The 21,368-nt window shown below is 35.7% G+C and overlaps 1 protein-coding gene across 8 annotated transcripts in view; it reads right to left on the bottom strand.

Annotated features, from left to right (window-relative positions):
- CGNL1 (cingulin like 1) overlaps positions 1 to 21,368 on the bottom strand; it is a 64,606-nt gene that overhangs the window by 23,909 nt on the left and 19,329 nt on the right. For 7 of the 8 annotated variants that reach the window (XM_054215471.1, XM_054215466.1, XM_054215469.1 and 4 more), the window contains 7 exons: positions 20,497 to 20,590; positions 19,376 to 19,477; positions 18,507 to 18,655; positions 17,855 to 17,990; positions 15,687 to 15,899; positions 861 to 1,067; positions 434 to 538 (listed from right to left, as the gene is read on the bottom strand). In XM_054215471.1, coding sequence (XP_054071446.1) covers positions 434 to 538; positions 861 to 1,067; positions 15,687 to 15,899; positions 17,855 to 17,990; positions 18,507 to 18,655; positions 19,376 to 19,477; positions 20,497 to 20,590 — 1,006 coding nt within the window. The remainder of the gene's footprint in view (positions 1 to 433; positions 539 to 860; positions 1,068 to 15,686; positions 15,900 to 17,854; positions 17,991 to 18,506; positions 18,656 to 19,375; positions 19,478 to 20,496; positions 20,591 to 21,368) is intronic. The other variant, XM_054215470.1, reaches the window with a different exon arrangement.

Here is a 21,368-nt window from a genome sequence, read left to right as displayed (position 1 = left end):
AAAAATAAAAAGAGAAGCCAATTTTCCTGATATTTGTCTACTACCAATATTTTTATTTATATTCAAGTGCAGCTTTTTATTCTTTTATATGTAAATACCTACACACAACCAGTGTTGAATGCTCATTCAAAATAATCAATCAGATTTATAAAATCTTAGGCAGTTTATTTTGCTATTTGTGTCCCTGAAGATTTTGCTAGATCCAGGGAAGTAAAAAACAAACAAACAAAAAACCCTGCTATCCCAAGAAAACAATTTTAATTAGATGATGCTATGCTTTCAGGAAACATTTGAAGAGTTCAGTGAAGTCTGGAATTTAAAATGAAGGGTACGTCAAAAAGAGTGAGATGTTACTCTGCAGAAAGCAATGGTGAGCCAGGTAAACAAACAGGAAATTTAAAATTTATATATTCCAAATTGCTCTTGTTCTTACCTGCATATCTTCTAGCTGGCTTTCCAAAGACCTTTTTAACACTACCAACTCTTTTGCCTCCTTTTCAGCATGTTTCAAAGCTTCTTCTAATTGTTGCTTCTCTTCCTGCAATGATACAATTTGATACATTCAGAAATAGTGGCAAGGCCTTCAATCTGACAAGTAAACTGAGCTATAAAGTATGTTCACTCTGGCCTATCACTGCTCTCCACAGTTCTAAGCTGTGACTTGCTTTTACACTGGTTTTCACTGGAGAAATCTTCCCTATACATGTCAGCAAACTGCATCCTGCTTCTTGAAAACCTGCTGATTTTTCTTAGCCTTCCCAATGACATTGCTCATCCTCCTCTTTGTCAACTTTTGTTCTACAATGTATCCTTTGCAAACAGGAAGGAGGATACTTAAGGGGCTCATTTTCTCAACTTACCTCGTATCTCTTTATTTTTTCCTTCACTGAATTTTCTTCGCCTTTCATATTATCAATTTGTTTGTGTAACTCTTCAATTTTACTCTCTAGCTCACCAACTGTTCTCTTCAGCTGTTCATTTTCCCCAGTCAGCTCTTTGACTTGATTTTCTATACTATTTCGCACCTCTTGGGCAGCGATTCTTTCACTGGCAAGGACAGCAGCACTCTAGGGAAAACAGATTATGTCATGTTTTAAAAATAGTAATAATTGATGCTGTTTTCCAACAGAAGTGTCATATGGCACCTCAGCAAATACAGCTGGGATATAACATTAAAATGTCAACAAAGAATTTAAACTTAAGTTTCTATACATTACAAACATGTATTTTTATTATTCATATTACTGTGGGAGAACACACAAGGAGCGTTTTTTTTTTCCTCAGGCATACCTAAAAGTATGCTTAAAGTAACAACACCTGAACAGTCTCATGCTTGCCATCACATATTTTCACCTCAACATCTTTCTTTTTACTGCCTAAAAATACTTGCATTACAAAATCCCACTGCTAGGTAATTCCAAGTAATCTAAAAAGCTTAACAGACATCAAAAGCCACATGGACCTTTAAGGAAGAACATATTGATGAAGAGTGTCTTCCATAGCAACACAAAATTTAGGCAGTCTCACCCACGGCTTATTCCAAGCACTAACATACAATACTCTACATCCATGCAACTATTTGTGGGACTGCAGAGCAAATCAACTTTGGGAACAGTATCAACTGTTAATATATATATACACATACATATAAATATAAAGAGATCTTGACACCAAAAGAAAAAAAAAGGGGAGACTGGAAGTGGTATTGGTGCAGCTATACCTGCAAATCATACAGCCATGCTCGGGGCTGCGCTTATTCAGTAGAAGTTCTGCTTGGTTTCCAGTTCTGCCCAAGGATGGAAGGAGTTTAGCCACTGAGTTCAACTCATATTCAAAAAGATGTATTTTGTATTTTTTCAGAAACTTGTTAATAAACTACTCATCACAATTTATCCTATGTGGTGATAGATTTATTTTTTTTTGTCAGAGCAACTGGCTGCAGCATGTAACTTTTCAGAGCTAATCATCACCTTAGTCTCACCACTTACACTCTCTAAAACACCCTCCGATTTATTGTGGAAACCATGAGTGGAAGTACGTGTCTATACTGTTACACTATTCATACTTTTATACTATAACACAGACCAGGTATGTACTTGTAAACATGTAACTTTACTTGTAAACATTTAATTTTACTCTGGAGTAAAGAGCTGGAAGGATTTAATCTTTGCTCTTCATTGACTTGTCAGCCAGAATGCCCTCCAAAGAACACAAAAGAATACGAGATATAATTTGTGGTTCTTGCTCTGGGGCATTCAGGGTCTGATACAAAGCAAAACTCCGTACAAAGATCTGGTTCTCATGTATAGGCCCATTGCTTCCACATTAAGAGCTTAAACAACAGTAGGAACACCAGAACAGACGTACAAGTCAATCTAGACCAGTATTCTCTCCAGTGGCCATTGCTGATGTTTATGGACAAAAAGAGGAAGAATAACGATGCGGCAAATCTTTCCCCATTACACGCTCCCAGCACTCACTGTTTTTCCTCCATGAATGTATAATTCATTAATTTCTCTAATCCTTTTTGAATCCATTTATACCTTTGGCCTCTACATTGTCTGCTGACAATAGGTAATTACATATTAATTACTGAAGGATAATGTTTTTGCATGTGAAATTCTGTTTATCTGGGTGAGAACAGAAGAAATTCTACAGAGCAGTTTGGTAAGAAACTATTTTGTGAATATTTTATGAAAGCATGAAAATCACTTTTCAGTTATGCTGGTTTTGATTTTAGTTCCCAATTTTCGCCTCCCCACCCCCAAAAGGAATAAGGAAAGTTATATAAAAAGCTGTTTACAAAGTACACCCTCACTAGACTGTTTTCTAGCAAGCAACAGCTTTAAAATCATGCAAATTAGTTTGATAAAGCGGTAACTCAGAAAACACTCAGACTGTCTACAGGGTCAATGAACTTACACAAAAACTGGCAGCATAAGCAGGCTGACAAGTTCTGGTCTCTTGAAAATACTGAAAAAACTTGTTCTTCTAAGTACACGACTAGTTCAAAGTTCTGAAATAAATCTCCATGGATGCTTCAAGTTCTCATATACTGAGATTATACTTTTATTTTTGCTTTTTGCATACAGCAAAGTTTTACTAATTAGCAAGCACTCCACCAGTGGCTCCTTTTTGTCTCATTTCCCGTTTCTGGAGCTGAGTGAAAGCAGCTGAGGCATACTGGGGAGTTCAGGGAAAAGAATGTTGATTTGTCTGTTCTTTTTCATCCAACCGCCTACACAGGGCTGCAGAGTAAGAAAGGACTGCAGCAGACCAACACCGTACCTGAAGATTCTACTACCTCATCTATCATGGTTTGCTCTACTTTTCCAATACAGGAAGCATTATTTACTTAGAAGTACATGCACACACACACAAAATCAAACAAAGCCTCCAGATCTACATATATATATATATATATATATATAACCTAACAGGCTCAAAATTATGTTCAACCTACACTGATGCAGTCATATCTAGAGACCTGCTCCAGCCTACCTTTTGCTGTACGTATCTTAGGATACTGTTCCAGCCACTAAAATTAAATTAAATTGGTATTCTATCTCCTTTTTCACTATGTATTTCAGTAAGTTAGCAAGATGCTAGGTGACTATATATAAAAGGTAGAGAAGCATAAAGAGCGAGTTGCAAGTATTATCTTTATTAACCCAATTTAAAATCCTGGAAATAAATAGGGTATATAAGTAAAAACTACCTAAAGTTCAGGCTGCCTGAATGACCAGCACTTAACCAGATCTCCACAGGTCTCTGATGACCTTGGCATCATTACAAGGGTTACCCCATCACATGAACAAACTGTTCCCAAACAAATTTTCTAACATGCTAAGTACAAAATTCCTTTATTTCATCTGGAAGGGGTAGTATGTCTTAAAAAATAACATCAATAAATATATACACTCACACACACTTTTTCAAGATGGTAGGAAAACTCTCTTAGTATACACAGGGAGCTTTACTGTGTTGTAGTTGGAGAGTGGGCATTTTTCTTACATATCTTCTGGGGAGAGTAGGAGAAATTTTCTTCTCAATGCACATTTCACTGTACACTATTGTTTCAACACCTTTTCAACTTGTTTCAGATAAGACTGAAAAGAAACACAGGAGTATCTATCCTGCCAGTTTACCTTATGTAATTGTACTATACACATAAGGCATGACAGATCACCTTCAGGATATCACTCAGAATGATATTAGAAAAAAACAATACACAAGTTTCTTCAATTTGATAGGGAAATTTAAACAAAGTCAAACCCCACAACTACAATTTAGATGTTCTTTGAGTAGAAAATGCACACACAGCATCACTTCTCCAAGAGTTGAATTACACAGCTAGGTTTAGATAGAAAAATAGCCTATATTAATTTATCCCCAGTGTAATTAATTGCATGCAGAACTCTTCACTGGCATAAACGAAGCTTCTGGATTATAATAGCTTTTGGCAATACATACCATATCCTGTAGCATATCGCCACAGAAAGTTAGGGTATCAAAAAACTCTGCGCCTTTTCCCTTCTCCTATTCTCCACTGTTAGTCTTATTTGGCACCCCATGTTGCCTTCTAACAGCTCTTCTCTTGGGAAGACAGGTAAACGTGATAGAAAAGAGCCTAGGTGTCATTAGAAAGGATATGCAAAGGAATCAAGCACTGAAATGTAGTTCTGACAGACCTTGTAGTGACACCATCAGGGGAGAACGCGGTGGAGAAAGATCCCTATCCATATATTGAGCAATTACATAAGGTTCAGGCCAGCAGCTATCAAATCATACATGGACACCTGCTGAAGCAGAAATAGATTGCTGCGTCCTTTGACTATGGAACCCTACCACACAGGCAGCGCACTCAACCAGCCCCAAGCAACCAGAAGGCAGTATTACTCACGTAGAGACCATACGTTAAATCTACCACTCTATCGTTAGAGTTGGACCACTATATTCTACGTAAAATTCCCCTAAGAAAACATTCCAGTCAGTAGAAGATACGAAAACCACTGCACTGAAATTACAGAGAAATTACTATGTACATTGATAAATTCTGAATGCCAATTATTGCATTTCACAGGTTAAAACTGAAAGTGGCAACAGCATAGATAGTTTAAACTGTACAACAGATGGTATTTGCTAACAGCCAGCGGTAATCCTATTCTTTTTGGTTCTGTCTACATGAGCAAGAAGGCACAGCTTTCATTTAAAATTCAGTGACTGGCTCACACATTCAAAACAGGAGTTGAAAGCTGTTTGCAAAAGCATTGAATTAGAGTGGGTTAGAGTGATGAGGATGAAAGCAGAAAAACTGAACACTACAGGGGTACTAAGTACAAATGAGGAAAAAAGCCAGACAGGGAGAACTCAGATGTACAGATTGTGTTTTGGATCATATCCTTCATTCCACGCATAACTTATTTGTAATGGTGCTGTACATAAACAGCGTGAGTTAACAAAAGGTCCTTAAAGCTTAGACACTACATCAATTAATGACTCCTGTTGGTACCCATTCATAAATCCTTTACATTGCTACATTTAATATTAGGGGATGTTGGTAATGTTTTGGCAATCATTTTAACTAAGTTTATATAAATTTAACCCATGGTAACAGAACTGGGTAAAGGTCACAAAGTAATGATTTAAGCTGAATATGAAACATTAACAAACATGTTGTTAATATAACATGATCTTTAGTTCACAGAATTGTGGATCAACCTCTTCTGAGAGCTGAAATGAGATTATATACGTAGACATACAGAGCAGATAACAGATAAAACTGGTTAAACAAGATTCTTGAAAACAAGAGCTGGAATGAAATTCTGTATATTCAGACATATTTACCATAAAAAAACCCAACAAAACAAAACAAACAAACCACAAAAACCCCCAAACCTCCCAAAAAAGAGGGAAAAAAATTGTATCAAGCATTGAAGTGGGCTCTTTGGTTCTTAACATATCTCAATTCCAAGACTGCAGTTTCTTCCCTATGATATATAAAATATTTGTTTCTTTTTATTCCCACTTGCTAGTTGTGGCACTATGTTTTAGTAAACCAAGTTTTTACAATATTATATTATGGATTTATATTTATGTAAAGTAAAAACCCTATAGCATTTTCCTTGTTATATTTGTTTGCCTGCATTTGCTTTGTCTTTCCTTCCAATTTGTCTGTCTTCAGTTTGTCTTCCAGGGCATTCAGTGCCTTCTATTCCCAGATTTCCATCCCTTCAATCTCTGAAGGAATAATACCTTTCTCTTAATACCCACATCCTTGCAGACTTCTTAAACATGCTCATACCTTCTTCTCATTTATTATTTTTTAATACATTATGCTTTCTCAAATTTTACCATGTTAAAACTCATTATTTAAGACTGAGCAAATCTTATCAGTAGACTTAAGATACAGAGATTTGCTAAAAGGAGCTGGAAAGGGGTTGCAAATTTCTGAAAAAAAGCTGAAAAAAGAAAATGAAGCCTGTCTAGAAGAAAGAAAACATATCTGTAATGATGAGGTCCCACAATTCAAGTGACTACTTGAAGATGAGCTCCTGCATTCTTACACTGTCATTGTGCCGTACTGCAAATGTAGTAGCTTTACTTATTAGCCCAGCAGCAGACTCAAACCACCATGAATAAAACAAGTTATCAAATCCTAAAAGAAAGGTCCACCGCAAAAAATCAGTTTTTGACCACAAAAAAAAGATCATACATGCAGGAAAATAATCTATGGTGGTCAATAACCACTGATTTTTTTTAAATAGTTCTCATACATTTTAATTCTGAAGCTTAAAGGATTAGTCAATCAGCTTGAGAACAAGTCAAGAGTCTACAGTGAAAGAGGCTGTAGAAATAAAGGAGTGCTGCAGAAATGAGTGACAGAGTAAGAGAAAAGATAGTTTCACAGCTAAGGTACTCAAATACAGCCCTAGAGAATCCGGACTCTATTCTTGTCTCTGCCAAAGAGCTTCTGAGGCAAGGTCACTCAACCAAAACTTTCCAGAGGGGATCAACAACCGCATGCTCCTTAATTTCCTTGATGCTTGATTTGAGACATAAGGGTTTGGTTTCCAAAGTCTTGAGTGCACAGTTGCAACTGAAGTCAGCAAAAATTGTACCCTAGATATATCATGGACTATATAATGGTTAATCTTATGTTAACCTAGGCACCTCAATTTGAACATGCACAACTAATGGATCCTTTAGACAATAATCTCTCTACCTCTTACTTTCCTAGACTTAATATGGGGAATAACATTACTCAAACTTGCAGCTATGCTGTGAAAAGGAATTAAAGCTTGTGAAATAATCAATATAATTCTTTCTTCAGAAGTTTTTAATAGTATGTACTGAGTGCAGGAACAGACCAAAGTCTGAAAGACATTGGTAAATGAAATATTCTAACATTGTGTTTAACTGAGTACAAAGCTATTTTTAACTCTTAACAGATGGATGAGAAGAAAGTGGAGAATGCATGCATGTATATATGTGTACTATTTGATTTGTTACATACACCTGATTTATAAATTTTAACCTAGCGCAGGTCTGCTTATATGAGCCCACACAGTTACAGATGCTGAGTTCATATGCATGTGGCATTTACTCTTCAGCTTTGGGCCTAAGGAAGTTATTCTCCAGAAGGGAACTTCAGCAGTGAAATTCAATTCCCTCACTTCTCATCCTGCTCCTTCAGGCGTTTTGCCTAACAAGAAATGAATCTAATAAAGTCTGGGTTTGTGTCCTTGCATATAGTTGTATACGTGTCCAGAAATATTTAAAAATATATTAAAATTAATCAAGACCAGGTTTAAATAAAGCAATAAATACTGTTCAAACTCCTTTGGTGCAGAAATCTCGGTAAAGCAAATACTTTTATATGCTACTCTACTCTCAATTTTGGTGCAAGCAGTGAACCGATTTAAAGTATGGGAGATGAAGCTCAGTTAGTACAAAAGGCTTCAAAATCCTTTCCACTACCCATTATTGCGTAAACTCAAAGCAACTGGACAGAACACACAAACAGGGTCCTCCAGATGCAAATGAAATATTCTATTCCAACCCGAATACAGCAAAAAACCTCTTGGATAGGAATGCAGAAAATGTTCTATGGCTCCACACCTTTTTTTTACCACACCCTCAACACTGGCAAAGACATGAGAGTGGTTGTGTAACTGATCATTAAAAAATGGTTTTGGCTGACTTCAGTGATTCAGCTGGTGAAATTCCCCTTTGGCAGTGACTGTACAGTACGGGACCTTTAGAGTCCTTTTAAAAAATACAGGAAGAGCTAATGCGAGGGGAAGCTCAGTATCTCATTCACAGTTTATTAGTATTGTTAAACTTTGGCTAGATTCTACATTTATTCAGCACAACTCAGACAGTTTTTCTAAAAGCCTTCACATTTCCTTTCAGAATCAAGTTCAGCTGAGTAAAACTGAATTCAACCAATTAACTGTTTGTTCTTTAATTGCCATACTTTAAATACAAATCTAAAGAATAAATCTCCATTCCAAATGAGCTAGAGCACAAATAGACATTTTTTTAATGAAAGTAACACACTTTCAAATAGTCTTTCCATACTCATACTTGTGGAATCAAAGCAAATGACATGATAATCTTCCAAAACCTTCTGAATAGAAGGGAATTGTGTGGCTGCTCACTTCATTCTGTTCCTGGTGTAGAACATTTAAGGTATCAAGGAAGACACTGTCTGCTAAAACCAACTCTGAAGTCTCATGGGCCACCTTTTCAGGTTGATGCTAGACTAGTTGTTTAACTTCTTGAACTACAAGTAAAAAGTTTCACGTGGCTTCAGGGATTCAGATCTACCCCGCTCCCTCACACAATCCTGAGGGGATAGCAGTGATGGAGATATCAAATCCCTTTCTATTGTCTTTTCCTCTCCTTTTTGTATATAAACAAAACATGTTTAAATAAAACAACTAGACACTGATTTCCCTAGGTAACATGCAGGTGATTTCCAAAGAAAGAAAAAACCAAAACCAACCTATACGCAAAGACTGACACCCAAGGACAAATGACAAACACCCTGAGTCTCAACATAGAGACAGCCCTTTAATTGTAATCCTTATTAGCTCTTCAGTCAAGAGAGCTTCTGAAATCAGTATTATTCAGGTATAGTCATCTAGCATTCAAAGCTCATGAATGCAAATAACAGGTCTTTATTTCTGTTTGTAGTTCTGGTATTTTTCCCCACTGTGTACCTTTAGGCAATTGTAACTTCAGACACTATTTCTCAAAGCAGTTGGAAGCCCTGGGATGAATGACACAGTAAAACTGGATAGCATGGATAATAAGATCTCATACCTCTAAAAAAGGAATGTGAGAACTCCTTAAAAGCAAAAATAGAGTGTTAGGCTACCAACTCCCCTGCCCGCCCCCCACCCCAACCAAACAAAAACCCCCAAGCTTCTTGAAAGAGACTAAACAGCTTTACTTACTGCTTTTCTACCTTACGCTGATTATATTAATTCTTTCCATTATCTCAAAATGAGGCCTAGCCTACTTTAACACATGGCTATGCCTTTGGAAGTTAACTATCATTAGTTACCTATTAAAAGGGTCAGTGTTTTTTTATCTCTCAGTGAGGTATGCTGCAACTAACCTGAATCCTCAGCTCTACTTCAAGAGATTATTCAGTAAGCAACTGCACAAATTTACAAGCAAGTCAGACTGTCTTTCCTTCCACTTCAACCAGAGCTATTCTATTAACTGGTTAAAAATCATTCACTTATGACAGTTTGGAGACAAGACTTGTTTTCTTGCAAGGCCATTTTCACTGATCTAAACAGTATCATATCCTTAATATTATTTCCAAAACTATTTAGGTTTTCATTTATGAGATGTAATGAAAGATTTAAATGTCTACCTTTTAAAATGGAGAATTTACCTCTTTTTTTACACAGAGCATATTAAACAAAATTTCCCAATATAGGCACGACCTAACATTTAAACAGTTATAAAATCCAGAGCCAGGGAAGTATTAACCTCTCAACCAGTAGCTATATCAATGTCATATTATCCTCCCAGCTATGTACCATGACATGCTGAGACTGGCTTATACTAACAGTTTTTTCAAGGTCACAAGTTGTTGCAAAGACTAGAGTAAAATATTAACTAGTTCTGTGTTCATATTGTACCCTACTGAATTGACTTACACAGTCAAACACTTCACACACATACACTAACATACACTTTCATAAGACAAACCACCTGCACATACATATAGTGTCTTGTACTGATAAGGATTAGAGATCCTTCTGATAGTATTAGAGATGTATCTGACTGCACAGGCTCTTGCCCACTTTCAGAAACAAAACAAAAAAAACCCCCACAAACAACTCCCCCTTCCCAACCCAGGCTAAGTTAAATAGTCCTGCTGAATAAGGCTCACAATGGTGAAATGACTATTACAGATAAAACAGATAGCGGGTTGGGTTTTTTTGTCTTGTTTAGATGTGGTCAAATCCAACTTAAATAGAACTTTGCAGGACAGTTTTGCTCAGAGGCTTTCTTGACTCTACATACAGTATAAAAACCACTCAGTTGTAGTTTCATGGTACTGTCTGCATCCAAACACACACATGTCCCCACTAAATAAATGGAGGAGTAAATTGTATGGAAATGAAAGACCAGAGGAGCTGGAGCATAAAAGGTTGCTTTTAGCACCAAAGACAAAATCACCAAATTACTTCTTCAGTGAGCTTTAGAGGCATGTTTTTATTCTTGTTGACAACACAGCTAATATTCCATAATTTGTTTGGTATTATATTAAATGGGTGTCTGAAAATATGCATGATGCTATTACCAAACAACTTCCTTTCCATGCACAGAACGGACACTTACAGCAAAACAAATCAAATCTGTCTCCCAGATTTTCCATATACAGTTTAAAAATATGTGTTTCCAATAACGATGTCTATTTAAGTAGCGCCCGCAGCCTTCCTTCCACTGTCACGCTTCGGTCTGTGCACCATTCCTCTCTTTACCCCAGTCCATCTGTGTTTGTAGGACCACACTGGGAATCAATCAAAAACATACCAGGATTTTAGAAGGCTGGTAAAGGAGGGCAGAAAATGAAAGAGGGGGCAGGGGGAGTCAGGTCATGAAAGAGGAAACATTGACTTGGACCAGTCACTCCACTATTCTTTCATTAGATTAGTTACCAACCAGCTTCTACAACTGAAACAAAAAAAAAGGGTTATTTCAGCATGGCAAAGGCTGCCTCAGGCAAGCAGAGGAAAGAAAAAACCCACCAGTGGCATCTGAAATCCTGGTTCATCTTCTCTAAATCTTTTCCAGTTGTTGTGTATCTTGTTTGAGGTGAACAGACTAGGCTCAGACACAGCATTCATGATGCACATTCAGATGACTTATGGACATACGTATACAAGAGTATAATGACATTCTTATGCCCAAGTAATTCCTATAATATAATTTGTTTCTTTTACTGCTATCAAGACGATGTTTTTGTAGAGCTATTTATTATAACCCCAAGATTTCACCTTAGAGGGGCACAAGTTAGTTAGGATCCTATTGTTATTTTCCATATATATAATTTTACAGTTATATAAATTAAATTTGTCTCTCACTTTATGTACCAAAGTGTCTTTGCGATGCTTCACAATCAGTTATGTCTTCACTTTACGCTGAGTAACTTGGGTAACCACTGTTTGGTTGTTGTACAACATTATTCCAAAATAGGTTCTCAGAGTATACTAAGTTTAGTTATGTTTCATTTTACATTTAAACTATATATGCCAAGCCATTTCTACAAGAAAGGCATACACAGTACATACCAGTATCATTTACAATGCTAGAGTGGTTTTTGTTAAGTTTCTCTATGTGGAACATTTTTATTAGCTTTGAAGAAGAAATATATTATCAGATTAGGTAGAGAAAGGTATAATATTCTCTTTCACTTCAGAGTTATTACAGGTCTGTGCTAGATTCACCTAAATTCACAATCAATTCATACAAATGGGAAAAGAATAAAACCAAAGCCTATTCTCATCTGCAATGCTCAAAATTTTATATTGTTTTCTTATTTTAAAGGAAGACACTTTTAGTTCATAAAATGTGCAGAAGGAAACCACTGTCTTTTGTTGTTCCTACTGCTTACTCTGATAAAATTCCTTCTTCTCTTTAATCATATCACGTGTCTTAATACATACATTACAGTTAAAGCTTACATGACCACAAACTTCATTGCGTTCTTAAATGTGTTGATAAATGAATCAGCTTCTAAACTCTGAGTGTCTGTTTTATCATTTTGAGGACAAGGCCAGAAGCCTGATGAACCGTAAATAAATCAGTCAAGGTCAGGCTTAGATAAGCCTCTTCATAATGGGATGATTACAGCTTTTTCTGAACAACAAAATTTGTGCAGACTGCTTCTCAAAACAGACATAAATTTGGGTGCTGCGCAGTTTACAACTGCACTCCCAAGTTGACACAATTTCAGTGGAATTTGAACAGTACTAGCTGCAATTTGCTACAACCTTTTACCTACAGTATTACATTCCAAAAGCTATTTCCAAATTTTACTGAAACAGTGGCACTTCATCTACAGTGACAGAGCACTTATGGTTAAGTAGTACAATTCTGGCCTCTTGTGTTGTAGGGTCAGATTAAATAATATAAATTTTTGTACTACATTAAAACATAAAAAATTCATATTCATTTCTGCTCTAGCACTGGTGGTGACAGAGAAATCCATTTTTAATTAGAAAGATGTTAATTTTCTAATTTATTATTAAATTAAAGGTAATTATTACCCCACAGAGATATGTTATAGAGAAGTGAAACTTTTACTATTGTTAAATGGAAAAAGTATGGTCTCAGCAATGAAGTTAAGAACAATCACAGCCTCTCAAGACCACCACAAGCAAAAGATATAATAGAAAAATGAGTTTAAAAGGTAAACTGTAGCAAAAAAATTAATATCTTCATATCTGCAGCTTTATCTAATGATCTCTGTTTAAAAAAACCAAGAAAACCCCAACCTACCACCACATCAGTGAGCCTGAGAACAGAATCGCACATAACATAATAACCCCGCTCTGTTCTTCCATCACATAACCTTGAGTATGTTTCTAACATGATTTCAAAACAGTTCTATGTGGTATTCTAATCACACCAACTAAACGCACTCAACATTACTTGCCAACCTACCTGAAGTCTCCGGCAGCTGAAAAATTCTGTTGATTTAACACTGGCACAAAAATTACTTCCTTTCTCCCTGCAAAAATTTCCTTCGGCCTAATACCTATCACAAAACACCTTTTTCAGTGTACCAATTTGAATGATATAGAAGCAACATATGAACTAACAACCTTTTACATACAGACTCCAATATACCCTGATCTATCAAACATCATTATCCATATTTTCTGTATGGTAAACCACTGTTACAGCATTTACACACCAGTTTTCCTCATTAAATACAACAGAATGGCCCTTTCCACTAATCTTTGATGTGAATTTCTTGTATCCCTCCAGCCAATATAAATCTTTCCAGCTTGCAATAATATTTAAAAAAATATTTAACAGTCAAGCAGCTTCAATTGTATAACATATGATTTTCACACACACTGTTGGGTATTCCAGATTAACTATAAAACCAATAATTAATATCATAAGTAAGATCACAGCAGATCACTCATCTAACTCCCTGCAGAGACTGGCTATACTTCCCTGATAGATGATATATCAAACTCAACAACTAATCTCAGCCAGCAGGCATAGCGATAATGCTAAGCTTCAAAAAAAAAAAAAATCATTAAGGGTACTAATACCAGCCAGACTGGGGGGGGGGGGGACACCAACACACAAACACAAAAAAAGCCCACATTCCAATTAAGCACGATAAAAGTTTTACTTAAAATAAAACCAACAAAAATCACTTGAAGTAAAATTGGAAGAGGATAACTGGTGCTTAGAGCAACATTAATTAATTAAATTTCACTTTTGAACCTCTTATTAAATTTACTATTAGATAGACTATGTCACGCAAGTAAATAAATGCTATTTATAACTATCTCTAAGCGACAGCAACCTAGTCATAGAGCCATTTCCCAGACTGTGTTATTGTTATGCCAAACAGACTACTCTTTCATTTCTTGTCAGTCGTAATTACAGTTCCATAATTGAAATACAGTGAATTACCATGCAGTAACTCTGAAAGATGGTTCACTGAGGTTAAGCTGTCACTACAATTATTGTATAATAAAAAATGATAATTTAAATGTTCTACTTTTCTCTCAAAGAAAAAAATGAATTCACAGTTCAAGCAGCTCAGATGAGTCAAATATCTTCATGATGATGTAAACAAAGAGAAACAACACATTTAAGTAAAGCCCAACAATCTCAAGTAGAAGTCCTAGGCTACATAAACAAACCAGTGTATCTAAACTTTTCTAACCATTGAAGAAAACTGCACATTTAAAAACAATCCTTTAAAAGAATACTCTATCAGAATTCAATCATACAATATCTATCCATCATCTTCCATACATGCTCCTATTTTGCTCATAAACGTATAAAGCTTGGGAAACTTCTTTCACGTTTCAAGCTTAATTTTAATGCAGTTCTACATTATGTTTTTGGCCACAACTAGTAGGATAACCACAACTCATCTAACACCAACGAGGTACGGGTAAAAGATAAAAATTAGCATGGACATTTCTAAGCATAAAACTGGGCCTACAAAATTTTGACTTACATTGGTTAAGCACAGTTTGCCTTTAGACATTTTCTCAAATATTTGACAGAAATAAAATGAGGGAAGAGGATATGAAAAAGACACAAATAACTGGCATTGTAAAATCGTAAAAATAACACTTAAAATTTTATGAGAGCTGTTCCCTTACAAAAAAAAAAAAATCTTTCAATAAATTCTTAGCTGCTGTTTCTACAAAGATAACTTCACAAAGGACATCTTCTGGAAAACAGTAACAGATATGCACAGCTGAAAACTCTTCCTCTTCTCCCCCTCACAAAGACTTCCTACTGATGCTGGAAGAGGCAATTCGTTCAGTTCTGTTTTCCTCCTGCCTGCTTCCAGACACCCACTCCCTGCTGTTTCCCTTGTGCTGGCACTCATTTGACCATTCAGTAAACAAGATAAGCTCAATAAATGAAAAGGACACAAAATAAAACAACAAACCCTAGTAGTAAGTAGTTCAAGGAACAAGATGGGACAATGTAACTAGGGAAAAGGAGGTGACACAAGTAGCTGAAGGTAAGAAAAGTAGGCTGCAAAGAACTGTGGAGAACTGCTAGAAGCTCCAAAACTGTAATTTCAACAGCATCACTGGCAAAGCACACTGACAGTCTTCACGGCATCCTTAAAGTTTCAGTGATTCCATTTAACCCAAGACAACCAAATGGTCCTCTGTAGTATACGTCGATCTCCCTTTTAAAGTTTGCAATGAAGCAAACATAGTAAATAACTGCTTGAAGAAACAGCCACAATTTCAGCTGTGACAAACAATCAAAACATTATATAAGTGTATGGAATAGAACTTATCAGCAGCAGCTAAGAATCTCCTAGCCCAAATCTACCTATTTATTTTGCTAAGGAAATATTAGTATCTGAAAGCATCTAGTATGGGACATCTGTGGGGCATATGATTTTTCCCTGCAAAGATTAATTATTTCACCTCTGTTGCTTTCTCCAGGCTCTGTTGTAGATTGAGCAATTCTTTATTGTGTTGTTCTTTAAGTTTATCCATCTCCATGTCATGGCTAGATACTTCTTCTTTTAGTGCTCCTTTTAAAGCCGTAAGCTCTCTCTCCCTCTTTCTCAAAATCTCTTCTTGTTGATCTTTTGCTATTAATACTTCTTGCAGATCCTGCTTCATTTGCATCAGCTCCTAAAGAACAAAATTAAACACAATTGCATGACAAATACCTCCAATGGATGTTCTGTTTGTGTTGCAGAGAAGCAAAGCATTCAAGTGTAAGCTCCCCAAGGCCAACTTCATTTCGTATGACTGATGTATTTTTTTCAGCTTTTATAGTAAGCTAAAAATGTAATAAACCCTAAGGTTATTAGAAGTGTAACAAATGCCTGATGTTTTATATAATGGGTCAACATATCTGATGCTGCAAAACTATGAAAAAATGTTGATGGTGTATGTTATGTTGTCTGTAAATAAAGCAGGAGTCAAACTAAGGGTGCAATTTAACAACTCCTTCAGTTCTACCTTCTGAAGCAAAGAGGCAGACAGGAAGAAAGAAAAACCTTTTGTTTCCCACACTGCAAGAGAAGTGAACCCAATGATAATTCATTGTTGTCTTTTCTGCTGGGAAGAATAAAGTTGCTTCTGCAAGTGCTAAAGACAAAACGTGCTTTCCAACTGAGTCCATGCCTTTACACCCTTCCTCCTCCCACCATGTTTCCCCTAGAAGTCATTTCCCCTTTCCAAATTGCTGGGAAGGAAGTGGATAGTCAGTGAATATGAAGAATAAACACACACACTTATGTATACAAACACAGAATAAAACAACAGCAACAATCAAAAATGGACATCTTTAAATATTATCTAATTCGGTATTTCTCAAGCTGTGAATAATCGCACTTTCAAAAAGAATGCAAACTTCCCCTGCACTGAAGCAGGATCAGTACATCCTCTGTCCTTAAAAACCTACAATGAAAATGATTCTACTGTCACCTCAGACAGCCATATTCCACTGTTTCTTTATCCATATTGATAGAAAACGTTTTCCAACAAATCAAATCTCTGCAGCTAAATCTCTTATTTCTTACTCTATCTCCACACAATGTAGAAAAAGTGACCACTATCTCCATTATAGCAACATTGTATAAGATGTGCTTTTGACTCTTCCCTCACTCCTCCATTCAGATTAAAGTCCTTCTTCATAGGTAATGTTTTTCAATGCTATCACCATCATCCCAGATATTCCCCTACTTATGTACAACTTTCATCTCTGCAGTGCCTGAGGTTTATGACAGTAACTTAAGAGAGTAATCAAATCTCATCTGCACAAAACAAGGTAGTTATTCCACTCAGCATGTCTTGCATACAAACATCTTTAATATTCATGAGATCTACTGTCTATGCTTTTGCTCCCTGTTTTGCATTTTAACATTTAGCTTACATTTCTTCAGCTAGTTCTTTGCACTAGGATTGAGAGAAGTGACTTGTTTTGGTACTACAAATATTAAGATAATTCTGAATTCTTATCTTCCTCTTGAACCATTATGCACTGACACACCCTTACCAACAAATTTAATAAGCAATTTTCTCTATTTCATCATCAGTATATTACTATAACCAGGCTATAATCAATTGCTCTCTCATCCCCAGGTGACAAAAAACCCGTAACTCTTTTGTTCCTCTTCAGACTGTATCTCTTGTCTCCCTGGTCCCGTCAATAGGGGATCAACAATTTAGAGATTGCTTTCGTGAGTTCTTTTCATTTTCTTAGATGAATCTCATCTGGCCTTGCTAGTATGTACACCTTCTTTAAACTGATCTTCCCTGTTCTGACCCAAACTCCTATTTAATCATTAAAACTGACTGCGATTATTACCTGGTAATAGTGGATAACTGAGCTGTCCCTCAACCATTATGCTATTTGTTCTCCTATTCTGTAAAACAATGGTACTTAGACTTTGTATTCCATTTACCGTTAATGTAGTTACTATAACATGCTTTCTTAGGTCACCTAATAACGGTATATTGTTTTAGATTAACAGAATGGAAAAGCTAAGGCATGTATTTCTTCTACATGTACCTTGGTTCCCACTTTTTATGCAATTCTTTTGATTTTGTCATCCTTCTTCTGGTACTTTATAACTAACCTCAATCAGAACCTCTTTCTCCCCTTCATCAGTATGTTTAGCGTTATCCAGTTCATCATGCATCTCAGACAGCTGGTCTTGAAGATCTCTGATCTCAGTCTGGTGTTGCTCCTGCTCCATCTTCACTTGAAAAAGCCTCATCAGGAAAAATTAGACAGGATTTTTTAATTTGTAGAAACCCTAATTTGTTCTTTCAAGTACTAAAAAGGTACAAGTATCTATTCCCATATTCCCCACAAGGGAATGGGATACAACACGGCAGAAAAATGAAATGTTAGAGGGGTAAAAAATGAGAACTCTTTTAAGTAGATATGTAAGTGGAAAGTTGTATTTTGATTTAAACCTGGTACTATATTCTTGACTAAAGCACTCGAGTGTTTCCGCATTTTAAAGACTTGAATTATATATTATGACCATGAAATATTAAAAAGCAATTTGCACTAAGAGGAAGACTGTAAATTCAACAATCTTTCTTTTCCTTCCAGATAGTACAAAAACATGCCATTTTTAAATGGTAGAAACATTTCCTACAATAACAAATGTCACTCTGTCTAATGCCATTAACATATTCTGAAGACACAGGTACTTTTAATCTAAAAGGTTTAAGAAAAGGTACAAATTCCAATTAATAACTTTTCTAGAAGTAACTCACTCTTCTAGGTTTTCTCTGAGTTCCTTCTCGCTTTCTTCCAGCTGCTTTTTTAAGGCTTCTTTTTCACATATACTTTCATCAAGTTGCAACTGAAGATCTTTCAGGCTTGCTCGTGTAGCATCTCTCTCTTCTTTGGAATTTTGCTGATTCTGAATTTTGTACACCAGAAGTTAAGCAAGATACTAAACTAAACATAAATAAATTAAAGGCTCTTTTTTATTGTATGAAAGAAGCCATTTCAAGACTTTGATATTTTTCACTTGTAGAAGTGCTTATTAATTTATGAATATTAAAAGCTTGGAATGTTTATTAGAGCACACAAAGCACTGCTTTTTGATTTGTATTAGAAATGTGAGAACTGAAGACTCCTCAGTACTATCTAATCAGTTTCAAGAATACTGATTCTTATCATAGACTCAAAATGCAAACTGAAAGAAGCCAAGCTGTCCTTCTCATGTCTTCAGAGCGTGGCTGTACTTAATTACTTTGAATTCAGCACTGCAAAAATAATGCTGTAACTAATAAACAGCAGGTAATGAGTTATACAGTTTGTCTCTCACTGCACATGTATCTCACTGCAGTTGACAGATTAACATTTACCTCTGAAGATACCCAAGAAATTTTATGTGCATACGCCTGACATTTTATTTTTGCTCCAAACTCCTCAAATACTAAGAAAGACTTCTTAAAGAGGGTAATTATGCTATGAGCAACTACACTTAAAATAAAAAGTCTTCTGTAAAAGCACAGGTATATCTGGATTAAAAAGAATACGAAGCAAAAAAGATTCAGATGGTTGATCAGTTGTCACTTACTTAGAAAAGTATATTTGAAATAGTCAAATGTTTTATAACAACAAAGTATCCTACCCGAATTTCTAGATCCAGTTTTTTCTCTAATTCTTCCACTTTCCTTTCAAGCTCTGCTTTTTGTTCCACCAATGCTTTTACTTCAGCTGAAGAATCCGAAACCTGCAATTAAATAGAGATGTATATTCCCACAAAGCCAAGATGTTCTTTGACAATTGTTTTTTAAAATCTAAAGCAAGTCTAATAAAGTGTAGCATCAACTGCCTGAGCTCACCAGGGACTTTTCACATGGGTCAAGCCAAGCTAACGTTTTCAAAGGAACCATGATTTGATTTTCATAAAACTTCTTGGTAATTGCTCAAGGAATGTTGCCAATAATACAGAAAAAACACAAACCTAAAGAAAAATTCAAATTAGGCAACACATGAAATAAATCATGAGTACTTGGGGCCAAATTTGACTGAGATATCACCAGTTACACAAAATGGACATCAAAAGAATTCATGCTCATATGTCAAGACAGATTTTCAAACACTGTTTTTCGGTAGTTTCTTAAGATGTGTTTCACATTTTCATTTTGACTAATTATAGCCCAGGACAAAATAATCATCAAAAGTAATCACTTAATCCTTCTTATGCCAGCACTGGGCATTTCTTCACTTTGCTTTAGAAATGAAAAAATAGTGCACCACGTAGCAGGAAACAAAAACTTTTCAGTAGGCAGATCGTCAAATGCTGTTATTGTAATATGGCTTTTAAACAATATCCTAGACTACTGCTTTTCTAAATTACAAATTAAAAAACTCTCTTCACTTGTATATCTATTTCCATCACTATAATGAGAAGATGGTCCACCATTATTTTTTTAAAGCTACGTATGTTACCTTTTTCTTCAATCCAACAGCCTTTTGATATTTATGCTAAGTTTGCATATCTCTCCTTCTTAAGCACAAAAGCAAAATGTAGAAGCTCTCACGGTAGACTCCTTTACATTCTTTTTTAATTGTTAACATGAAGATTTCTCATAAATCACCTCAATGTATGATTAAAATTAAGCCATAGTACTGAGGAACTACAAGAATAGTTTAATTGAAGTCAGTGAGGGGACTCAAACTTTTAAAGCCCTGTTTGAACACTCTATCACTATAAAACAAGCCAAAGCAACTTAAAAAATTGTTTACCTGTGTCCTTCCAGCAGCTCTTGACTTTAAAGTCTGAATTTTCTCAAAAACTAAGTTGACTTTCCTCTTTGTTGCATCGTCATTATCAGCACTTCTAAAACACAGACAGTATAAGTAAGCAACAACATGATCAAAGGTACTATTTTGTTAACATCAAAACAAATTCAGAGTGTCCAAACTACTGAAAATCACCATAAAAGAAAAAAATCTAATATGAACCAGTCAGAAATTATCTTAACTATGATTTCATTAAAACCTTTAAAGAGAGGCTTATTCGGAATGTTTTCTAAAAAAAACCAAAATAAACAAACAAAAAAACCCCCCAAAACACCATCAAACCAAATACACCAAAGAAACAAGAACACCAAAAAACCCACTAGAACTCATAACACACAGCCCCTTCACCTCGCCCCCCCCAAATAAATCATTGAACTCTTTAATTGCAACTCTCTTGTACAAAACTATAGCTGTGGAAAGACATGTATTCAGCATGTATATTATTCAGACATAGTGAAATTAGAAATAATTAGTATTAGGTTTTTCAAGTCCTGACTACTGCACCATAAAATAGCACTCCAACAGCTCCCAGAACCTGCTACATCAGGAATATAAAGAAACGTAACTGCATCATGTATATTTTAATTCATTTCTCCTTCCTTCATCTTTCAATGAGTTATCATTAGAAAATACCAAGTAGAAGAGTTACAGGTGGACAAACGATTAAATGCAGAGCAACAAGACGGCTTCTGTCAAACCTTAAGAGATAACACTTTGTTGTTGTTGTTTAAAAAATCCACAAGCTTAAACTCCCATGAGGTATGATGAACTCCATACCGCATGAAGTTTAAGTCCAGAAGTATTTTGAAGACAAA

Source organism: Rissa tridactyla, chromosome 9 (genome assembly GCF_028500815.1).
Source record: "Rissa tridactyla isolate bRisTri1 chromosome 9, bRisTri1.patW.cur.20221130, whole genome shotgun sequence".
NCBI lineage: Eukaryota > Metazoa > Chordata > Aves > Charadriiformes > Laridae > Rissa > Rissa tridactyla.
The sequence above is the reverse complement of the archived record's forward strand: the minus strand, read 5'-3'. Positions and strand labels throughout refer to the sequence as shown.